The sequence below is a fragment of the Trichomonas vaginalis genome, chromosome IV (genome assembly GCF_026262505.1).
Source record: "Trichomonas vaginalis G3 chromosome IV, whole genome shotgun sequence".
Lineage (NCBI taxonomy): Eukaryota > Parabasalia > Trichomonadida > Trichomonadidae > Trichomonas > Trichomonas vaginalis.
In genome coordinates, this window is record NC_067206.1 from 38,727,273 (window position 1) to 38,738,581 (window position 11,309).

At 30.6% G+C, this 11,309-nt stretch overlaps 4 protein-coding genes and 1 non-coding gene across 5 annotated transcripts, besides 1 other annotated feature; all 5 read left to right on the forward strand.

The window, feature by feature from the left end:
* Positions 1-14: 14 nt before the first annotated feature.
* TVAGG3_0245790 lies at positions 15-87 on the forward strand. The gene has a single exon. It is a non-coding gene; the product is annotated as a tRNA-Thr (tRNA).
* Positions 88-930: 843 nt separating this feature from the next.
* On the forward strand, positions 931-2,246 carry TVAGG3_0245800 (uncharacterized protein; the record flags this gene model as incomplete). The annotated part of the gene is made up of 1 exon (XM_001301635.2): positions 931-2,199. One exon carries the CDS (start codon positions 931-933, stop codon positions 2,197-2,199), a length of 1,269 nt encoding a protein of 422 aa, XP_001301636.1.
* A 765-nt stretch (positions 2,247-3,011) lies between these two features.
* On the forward strand, positions 3,012-3,995 carry TVAGG3_0245810 (spectrin binding; the record flags this gene model as incomplete). Its single annotated transcript, XM_001301636.1, has 1 exon — positions 3,012-3,995. One exon carries the CDS (start codon positions 3,012-3,014, stop codon positions 3,993-3,995), a length of 984 nt encoding a protein of 327 aa, XP_001301637.1.
* A 6-nt stretch (positions 3,996-4,001) lies between these two features.
* Positions 4,002-5,033, forward strand: TVAGG3_0245820 (the record flags this gene model as incomplete). The annotated part of the gene is made up of 1 exon (XM_001301637.1): positions 4,002-5,033. One exon carries the CDS (start codon positions 4,002-4,004, stop codon positions 5,031-5,033), a length of 1,032 nt encoding a protein of 343 aa, XP_001301638.1.
* A 562-nt stretch (positions 5,034-5,595) lies between these two features.
* On the forward strand, positions 5,596-8,671 carry TVAGG3_0245830 (DNA mismatch repair protein,PMS1-like; the record flags this gene model as incomplete). The annotated part of the gene is made up of 1 exon (XM_001301638.1): positions 6,860-8,617. One exon carries the CDS (start codon positions 6,860-6,862, stop codon positions 8,615-8,617), a length of 1,758 nt encoding a protein of 585 aa, XP_001301639.1.
* A 1,504-nt stretch (positions 8,672-10,175) lies between these two features.
* Positions 10,176-11,309: part of a mobile genetic element that runs on past the window's edge.

The window sequence follows — 11,309 nt, forward strand, 5'->3', positions numbered from 1 at the left end:
TGAATAAATGTAAAGCCTGCGTAGCATAGTGGTTATTGCGTGCGCCTTGTAAGCGCAAGGTCGCCGGTTCAACTCCGGTCGTAGGCAAATCTTTTTCTTTTTTAATTTTTTTTTACTTCAAAGATTCGACAATATAAATAGTTCAAGAAAGCATAACTATAGTTGCTAAGAATAGTTTCATTGTAACATAGTTATTGATGCTATAATTCCTTTATTTTTCCCCTCATTTTTTATAAAACTTCCGATCATCAAATTTTATTGAAAAAAGTGAACGTTTAAAAATTCAGAATTTTGTTGTTGAAAATGAACTCAGCAGATCCTTCGGTGGGGACTCTAAATGAAAATGAAATGATTTCATCATTTCAATCTCTTGATATAAAATCATTGAAAGGTATTCGAATTCCACCAGCAAATGCTCTTGATTTAAGTAACAATCATATAAAATCTCTTCAAGGACTTTCATCACCAGAAATTATTAAATTACTACAGTTGTCTCATAATAATCTCACAACAATTGAAGAAGATCCATTTAAATTTTGTACTAGCCTAGCATATCTTGATTTATCATATAATTTTATAACAAAGATTGAAAAAATATTTCATATTCCTCAATTACATTCTCTTAATTTATCAAATAATCAAATCGAAATTATTGAAAACCTTGAAGGATGCGTTTCGCTTAAGCAATTAAATCTATCAAATAATAAAATTCGCTCCATTTTTATACGCAGTCCTATTCCAAGACTTGTGAATCTTGATATTAGTGGAAATCAATTTAGAACTTTACGCGGGATAAATGTTTTTTCGGGACTTTCAACACTAATTATGAACAATATGAGTATAAGTAATATCAATGAATTGCGAACACTTTTAAATTTGCGTTCTTTAAGTGCAATACATAATAAAATTACAGATTTTACCCCATTTTATATGGCTCTTTTATCATATATTGATTTATCATTCAATTATCTTACATCGTTAAAGTCTTTTACTTGTTTTCAATCACTTATTACATTAGATATTTCAAATAATCCATTAGATGATAAATCTTTTATAATTGACGGATTTTTTCCTCACCTAAAGGAACTAAATGCAAGTTCTACTAAAATTTCAAAATTATCACCACTTTCTGCAATTGCTCCAAATCTTGTATCATTAATTATGAATTATTGCAAAATTAATACGATAGATGACATAACAAATTTTGTATGTAATTCTAAATCGCTCAAATACCTGGACATCAGAGGGAATCCAATCAATTTTGATTATTATCCTGAGATTCCAAAAAATTCAGAAAATGAAGAAATAAAACTACAAGAATATGGTTCAGAGGAACAATATAGCAGCCAATACGGTAACAATGAAGCAAGAGCTAATTACAGAATATCAATTCTATCAAATTTTAATGGAATTGTTTGGTTAGATGGAATTAAAGTTTCTGGAAAGAATCAAGAAATAATTCCGCCTTCAAAAATCAACTTTTTAGACGAAACAGATATTCAAGAATCAGCAAATGATCTTCCAATTCCTATAAGGCCTAATTTTAAACAACATGAGACAAAAACTCAAGATGATCAAAATCTCGAAGATGATGATGAAAATTTCGAAAGTCCTAATGATGAAATTAATGATATTTCTAAAAAAGAAAATCAGAATTTATATAAACAAAATAGATATGATGATAATGAATCAAGTACTTCTATGTTTGATAGTTTTGATGATTCTGGACCTTATTATGCAGATTTTCAGAGACAAGGAATTGATGAAACAAATCCTGGTTTGTTTGGATTCGTACCTGATGGAGATTCTGCAGTAAGTGATGATAAATTATATGTAGCAGCTACTGATGGTGATTCAGAATTTGTTTATATGCCAATTAAGCATAGGAAAAAGGATCAAAATCAAAATCTAAATCAGCAGCCTTTATTTACTGAACCGCCAAACTATGCTGATAAGACTGGCCAATACATGGAGTACAAGAGAGGTGGTTGCCAGTTCTGGGTATCATTTAACAATACAAAAGACAGCACAATAAGAAATACAATAAAATACCCAAGTCCTCTCAAACCAAAAGGATATAGATATCCTCCATTCAGAAATTCTCCAATGCCAAGACCGATTCCCCAAGGTTCCTTTCCATTCACGCAAAAATCAGATAGAAAACTTCCTTGGGATCAAGAATCTGAACAAAATATATAATGTTGTTGTATGTATTTCTATAGATTTAAAATATGTTTGTCATTATGATAGATTTTAGTTTTGATTTGAGAGGCGGATTGAAGCAAACTGCTCATAATGTTGAAGTGCTTCATTATTGCAAAGGTATGGTTGAATTTCTTGTTTTAAATTGAGCTTATATTTTATCACAAGATGGTGATAAAAAGTTTTTTTTTATAGTGATTGAGATAAATTTCAAAAAATGTATTATTGAAAATCTTATTCAGATAAGGTGTTTCATTAGGGGTCCTGACTATTAGTTTATTAATTTTATTTCGTTAAAATTAATTAAATTTCATGTTGAAAGTAATATTCGTCTATTTTCATATAAAAAAGAATAATATTTTTGACATGTAATGCTCAGAAATTTGAAATAAAATATCGATACATTTTCAAAAGTATGATATATTAAACAATTTATTCATTTCAGTGTTATTTCAATTTCCTTAAAAATTGAGATTGAGCATAAATCAGGTTTTTCAATTGACCTGAATCATAAAAAGAATATGGTTCATTAATAACACATAAAATGAAAAAAATAATAAATTCAATGAGTTAGAACGATAAAGACCATATTGAATTTGTTATTATAAAGTTAATTAAAATGGCTAAATAAGCAATTAAATTAAAAACTCCGATTTTTCAATGCATTCATACAATTGTATCGTCAAACGCATATTAACCATGATTTTTTGAATAAATATGAAAACTCTGTCTGAAATAGAATTAAATTTTTCAAAAGATTTTTCCTCATCAAAAAACTTTTTGTAAAGAGATATATTATTCAAATTTAAATGAGCAAAGAACCTGATAGCCAAGCAATTCTGGCACGGCTAGATGAATCTCTTAATGATGGTAAGTTCTTTGAAGAGTTTAATAAGGCAGTAGTCAATACTTTCTTAAGAAATAATGAAATTACAATTGAGCAAGCAACGACATTAATATCGGAAGCCAAGTACAAATATGCATCAAAGGATTCTTTCCGCCTTTTCCAATCTGTCAGAATTAAAGATCTCGAATCCATCGATAAACTCATTACTTTCCTTTCAACCTTGAAAGAAACACTCAAATCACCATTCTTTGACATGATATCAGATGTTATACACAAACAAGAAGCAGAGAAAAACAAACTAAACGAAGAAATTGAAAATCTCAAAGAGCAGATTGCGCAAACCCAAAATTCAGACGAAAAACCAGTTATTATTCTGAAGGACAAAACAGATTTTACAAGAGTCTATAATTTGCTCGGTAAAGTTGCCAATAGCGGCGATGAAGAGTCAATTCAGTTTTTAAACAAGTATGGATTCACAGATGTCAAGAATTCTCAAAACGAATCATTACTAGTCACAGCTTGCCAAAAGGGCGATACAAAATTAGTTCAATTTTTGATAGAAAACGGATCAGATCGTCATGTCACCGATAAAGATGGGAATAACATACTTATCGTTGCTACAAAGAACTCAAGAACAGAAACCATCAACTATTTACTCAGTATCGGCTTTGATCCTTCGATCACATCACAAAATGGCGAAAAAGCTATCACAATTGCCACAAATAACAAACAATACGATATCGTAGAATTACTATTCGATCATGGAATCAGATACGAGTCTAAAGATGAAATCAACGAGAATGCTGTTTTTGGATTTACAAATCTTGGCAAATTAAAAATTTTACAGCATCTTTCAGACCTAGGTGTCAACTTTTTAGTCAAAGATGACAAAGAGAGAACTCCTTTGTTCTATTCCATTAAAAAAGGCTACGAAGACGTCACTTAATTTTTGATGACGAAAAACTTAGACGTAAATGCATCAGATGACAAAGGATGGCGTCCAATGCATCACGCATGTGCTCATGGTGAACTTAAATCAGTCAAAGCCCTTGTTGCCGCTGGTGCCAAAATTGATATCAAATCTCAAAACGGAACAACGCCAATTATCGTTGCCGCACTTAATGGAGAGATCGAAATCATCAAATACCTACTTGAAAATGGTGCAAACAACAACGACCACACTTCAAAAGGTTTGTCACTTTTGAGTTGTTCTGCATCTAAAGGATATCGTAAAGCTGTTGACTTCTTTAAGAACAAAGGACTTGATGTTAATGAACCTGATAAGGATAAGATCACTCCTTTGATGCATAGCGCTAGAAAAGGTTCAATTGAAACATTCTTATATCTTATTGACAGCGGAGCACGCATTGATGATATCGATAAGTATAAGAGGAATTCATTGATACATGCTGCTATATTCGGACAACTTAATATCGTTGAATATTACTATCAACAAAAATTAGATTTGACATTTAAGGATAATGACGGCAAATGTGCTTTAATTCACGCTTGCCGTAATGGACACCTTCCTATTGTTAAGTTCTTATGCGAGCATGGCGTTAGTTTGAATGTTGTTGATAATGATGGCTGGAATCCAATCATTTACTCAGCAGCAAAGGGACATTTAGAGGTAGTTAAGTATCTATTGAAGAAGAAAGCTGATATTAACTCAACAGATCCAAAGGGAATCACTCCAATTATTGCTGCAAATGGAAATGGTTTCAAAGAAGTCGCAGAATTCTTGGAACAAGTCAGGGATGGAAAGATACAACTCTCTGATGATGAAGAGAGACAGGTTAAGGTTGGATTCGCAATGCCAAGGTATTTGGATGACACTGATTCCGATGTTGGAGATTTCGAATTTTCTTTCTCAGAAAAAGGAAAGAAATCACCAAAGAAACTTAGGTTGATGAATTCTGATGGAAAGAAACTTAAGAGAATGCAGCCAAAGAAGAACGAAGAAGAATCTGATTCTGATACTTAATTTGTTTAATTTAATAAAAAGCTATTATATAATATTTAAATGGCTCATATTCTCCAAAATAGTATATTGATGCTAGATCCAATGATGATGTTAACATCAATTACAAAAATAACTCGATATAAGGATGTAAGGAAGTCCCCAATCCACTTGGGCTACTTGAAGTTTGGGATACCATCCCATATTGAAATTTTTCAATGAGTTTCAAGAAAAAAAAATAATAAAAATTGGCGAAGGCAAAAAGAGATTAAAGATATTTCCCAGGTTATCTATTTAAAAAACGTATTTTTGAGTCTTTGAATGGATGTTTCACCTCACTAGAATGAATTGTTGGACTCCAAACTTTCAGGGTTGATCCAATGCATCATACAGGACAACATTTGTCTCAAAGTTTGTGTTATATTCAAATTTTCACCAAGTATGGTGTTATTTTTTCAGTATGGTGTTATTTTTCTGAGGTTATTTGATTGCAACCAAACAAAATAAAATTTGAATGCAAAGTCAAAAGATGACTTTGTCAGATAAAAAATTGAATAGTTTACATAATTATTGAGAAATGAAGGCGAATGAATATAACTCAATAATTTATAACATTAATAAAAGATATTTTGCTGTTGATGTGCTAAAAAAATCAATGGAATTCATTAATGCTCATGTTAAAATGATTTAAATTTCTCAATTTCAATTTAAACTAATGATTTATCAAATGGAAATGAAAATATATTATTATTCATCGTTTAGCAATCATATTTTATTGGCTAATACAAAGAATTCTCTTGATTCAGAATATTTAATTAGGATTAAATCAAAATTTATTGGTAAAATATAATCATGTAGTCCATTATACAGATGATCTGTATAATGGAATATTTACATATATCAGAGAACAAAATAATGGTCAAAATCCATTAACTTGTCAAGCCATTGATGTTTATATTTCAAAAGGATTTAGAGGAATTACATCAGATTTATTCGAATATTCAAATACTCTTCATGGTTGGGGTTTGTCAGAAGTTACAAACAACTTTATTTGCTTTGATTTCAAAGAAAACAAAATTTCTCTTGAAGCTTACACAATAAAATCAGGATCAGCTAGTAGTTATTGGGAATTTCCAGTTAATTTTGCAATTGAAGGTAGTAACAACAATTCATCATGGTCAATGATTGATGATAAACCAAATAACATGGAATTAGGAGCAAATAATAAAACTTATACATGGAAATGTAATAAATCACCATTATATAGATATATTAGATTTAGACTCAAATCAATATATCAATGTTGTGGTTTATTCACAGACCATTTTGAATTTTTTGGCGGTATTAACAATGTTGGTGTTAGACGCCAAATATCATTAAATTTCATGTATTACATAATATTCCATATTCCACCTATTGATTTATTCTTTTTATCATGAAGTAAAAAAAGAAGTTTCCGTGAAAACGAATACCTGTCTCCAAAGCTTCTCCATTTCTCCATCTTCATGGAGTAACTGAGTTAGTCTGTCTTCTTCATCAATTCAAAGTTGAATACTTTCTCTACGTCTCCATCAAGAAAATGTGATGTGAATTCATTGAGAATTTTGACATTTCAAATTTTAAGAAAATAGGGGATAATTTTACATTAAAATTAACAAAATTGGAGAAGCTTATATTTTGGAATTTGGAGATTCCATCCAAGTGTGATACTAGGAGCACACTTACCCCCACCTAACCTGAATTTTTTGAATAAAATTCGATTTTTCATTAATGCAATGTCATGGGCGCGAGAGGTACCCCCAAAATTAAAATTCACTGAATAATTTTTGTCAAAAAAAATTTCAATCAAAATGAAAACACTGGGCAAACATGACAGCACAATGGTTCGTGCTACAGAAACAATCAGTTCCCCAGCGCATGCACTCCGAGAGATGATTGAGAACGTATTTGATGCTGGCTGCACACTTTTGACAATTCGAGTTGGAAATGGTGGCCTTGATCATATTTCAGTATCAGATAATGGACCCGGTATCACTGAAGAAGGTCTTTCAATGATTTGTGATGAAGGTGTCACATCAAAAGAATTTGGAAAAGATGTAAGTGGCGGAAGAGGACGAGCATTAGAAGCAATTTCTTATTTATCATATTTAACTATCGACACTTGTACAGATAACAGTAACAATGGTTGGAGATTGCAATTTGATGAAAATCATACACGAAAAATGGAAAAAATTACGAGACCTAAAGGAACAACAGTTACGGCCCAAACACTATTTTATGGGCAACCAGTTCGTAGACATTATTTTCTTGAACATAAATCGCAGCAAGTTTCAGATATAATCGAAATTACACAATCATTTGCAATTGCAAGCTCAGCCAATATGACCGTTACTCTCGATAACAAATTACTCATACAAGTATCCACTCCAAAACGTGATAGCAGGATCAGTACCGTTTTTGGATCAGATATCATGAAAGGATTTGAACATGGAGAAGTTTCTCTTGATAAATGGCATTCAGAAGCTTCTCTTGAATATTACACAGCTACTCCTACAGCAAATTCCAACAAAAAAATCTTATTTATTGTTAATAATCGACCATGTGTTTGTTCTGGACTTTATCGCGCAATCAAAAACGAATTTAGACTTTGTGCAGGACCGAAACTACCATCAGGAGTATTCTTTATTACTGCTCCACGAAATACATTTGATTTTATACCGAATTCACCTCTTATTTCGATTTCTTTTGAGCACGAAAATATTCTACAGAAGACATTTTGTGAAATATTAAGCTCAGTTTGGAAGAAATCCAGTGAAAAATTGACATTTAACAATGTAATCTCAGAAGAACCGATTAGATCACTTCCACAGATGACCAGACTGAAGAACACCGAGTCATTAGGTATAGAATGTCATTGCCAAGCTACAACAGATGATATTTTGGAAAGATTTAAAAATTGCCAAAATTATGTACCAGATTATGGACTATCCTACGATGCTATTGAGACCAAAGCATTCAAGGATATGGAAATCATCGGCCAATGGAACCAATCTTTCATTATTACCAAATATGGTTGTGATATTTACGCAATTGACCAACACGCGGCCATGGAAGCCCAAAACTTCGAGAAACTAAGGAAGAAATGTTCGATACAGAGCCAGCGCCTCATATCTCCTATTGTTATCAGTGCAACTCCCCAAGAAATCTCAGCGGCCGAAGAATGCAAACAAAAGTGCAAAGAATTCGGTTACGATTATGATATTTCGGATAATTCCATCCATGTCAAGAAGATCCCATCAATTACAACTGTTGCTACAGGAAGTGACGATCTTCTTGAATTAATTACGATGTTGCATGAAAGCCCTGCATCACAACCGATGACAAGGAAGGCCAGGATATGGATGGCTTACAGAGCATGCCACAGCTCTGTCAGAGTAGGAGATACAATGAATCATTCCCAAATGAAGGACCTTTTGAATAGAATGGCTCAATCTGACTTCCCTTGGAATTGTCCGCACGGAAGACCAACTTGGTGCGAAATTTGGTCACTTCAAGAAAATTCTCAAAATTCTCTTGAAGAAAACATGAAAGAAGAGATCCACGAATAATATTATTATCATGTGTTATTAAACTATCTGTTATATAATTCTTTATATGAAAAATTTAAAAATTTTATAAAATTTTTTCTTGTTTTTTAGAAGTTTACATATGAAATCATCATAGCAACTGCCAAATATGGATAAAATCTGCTGTTTTACCTTAATTTTTACCTTTATCCTAAAAATTTTCAATCTTTTTATATATTTTGAATGTAAATGAAAGCATGTTATCTAAATATTGAAATTTCATAACAATCATATTAGGTTTGGCATTTCGGATTTCAACGAAATCAGGTTTTTGAAAAAAAATAATCAATATTCAAACAGAATATATTTCAATTCATCATATTTAGGATCTTATTATTTAAGATAGAAAGTAAAAGTGGAAATGTTTCGCTTTTTGCTTCTTACAATTTTAATTTTTCACAATCCTAATTCAGAAAAGAAAAATAAGCTAACAAAACAAATATATTTATACAAAACAACAACAAAACATAAAATTAACAAAACATTTTAAGCTCCAATATGATAACCATATATATTCTTCCTGATAACAGAAGATGAAGATCTGTTTGGAGCAAAAAATACAAATCTCTTTCCACAAATCAAAGATCCTTGGATAATAAAATAAATTGATGACATAACGTAGTTATAAGTTTCGAAAAAGGAAGATAGAGTGGACGTGATGCCAAAACTATTATTCTTGATCACAAAATGAAATAAAATTGTACTGAAAATAGAACTTATAAGAATCGTAATTGATATAATATAATGTGATACCTTTGATCTCTTTCTTGGTTTTTCTAAGACTGTAAATAGAAATGAATACAATCCGAATGATAATTGGTTACAATATCTAATAATTTGATGGAGAATGTAGAAATTCTGTACTCCGAAATAAACATACATTATATTTGATATAGAAAATATAACTCCAATTAAAAAGAAAATGTAGCAAACTGCGAATCCGATTTTCATTTGTTTGAAAGAGTTTCTACGAACAAAGAATCTGAATGCCGAATAAGCTGCCCTTAATATAAATGCGGAACTGAATGCAGTAAATATCTTGGCGCAGACTCCTGTGTACGTTTCTTGAATCATAAAAGTATAGGAACTAAGAATAGTTTTGTATGAATGTTCGGTTAAATGATATTCAATTTGAATAATAAAATATGGTAAGAGCTGCAGTAATGCTGCCAACCAGAAAGAGATAACATCCAGTTGTAATCGCATTGTCACTTTTATCATTCAAATCTGAAAATCGTATGAAATTTGTATAACATCACTCTAATAGAATGTATTTTTCGTAGGATCTAAATTTTTTTTCCAACAAAATATTTTTGAAAAATTTTGAATGTTTCTTCATTAGGTTGTTACGGTTGTTTTGAATTTCCGATCAAATCTCTCATCCACGAAAAATAATTTTTTTGAATGGTATCATATTTTTTTGAATGCTGATGAAGTGATAACAATTTCATAATGAATTATATGAATCACCTTCTTCTCTTTTTTTTTTCAAACGGAAAATTTTGACAGACATTGAAAAACGCCCTTAATATTCATTGATAAAGGTACATTCACTAGGCGATAACAGTAAAATGGGATGAAAATAGGATAAATAGCATCCCTATATAGTGCCTAACAATATTTATACGGGCCAAAAAAATTTGGCTAGAGATTTGGCGAGTTATAAAACTTAGAAAATTGAGAGGGATTTTTATTTTTGAATTTTTTTTGGAAAGTTAAAATTGCGATTAAAAATCGATTTCCAGGAGAACTAAGCATCTCATCATATATTTAAATCGATAAAAATATTAAATAATAGTTGAATAGTATAACAACGTGAAATTATGGCTGAATCTACAGAAAAAATGAACATATTTGACATTTTTGAAAATTCTACGTTAGATGGTGACAGACTCATAAACTATACTTTAGCTAAGATTGATATATGGTTTCAACAACACATGGTTAAAATCGTAAAATATTTTAGATTTCAAAAAGATATATATGGTAATATAATGGAACAAAGTCAACAAATAGCATGTTAAATATGTTATAATTAACTTTTTATTAGATCCAATAGTAGATATCGAATGGTTTCCAGCTTTATGGGTAAATATTTCTTTTCGAGCTTCTCTTTCACTGTTGTATTAAGGTTGTAAATTTTTGATGCTAGAAACTATGGAATCTTCTTTGCTGCTGCATTTTCTTGAGAGTTTTTGCAATTTCGAATAGATCTGCGCATTGTATGAAATGGAGGCTTTAAAATATCTTGAAAACAGAATAGGACTGCTTTTCCAAAGGAATGCTTACTTGTAAATCAGAGAGTTTCAAAATTGACAGCAAGATTATCATCATAACTTTCGATTTTGCTGCGAAAAAGGAAGACAAGTAATTAAACAAATCATTTACTGTTGTTCATCAAAAGAGAAAACTTTGATAAACTAATGATGATAAAATCAAGCTATCTTTTAATATTTTAAATTGATAAGACATTCAAAATATTTGAATGGTTTAAAATATTTTCTTTTAATTTCTATAAGATATTATCATGATTATATAATAAAATTTAAATTTTTATTCAAAAAGGCAATATTTCAAACTTTTAATTTCAAAAATCTTAATTCTGCAATAAGTGTATTTAATTGTAGCAAATTTAATGATCCTTCGTCATGCTTAGCAATTTGGAACTCATAAA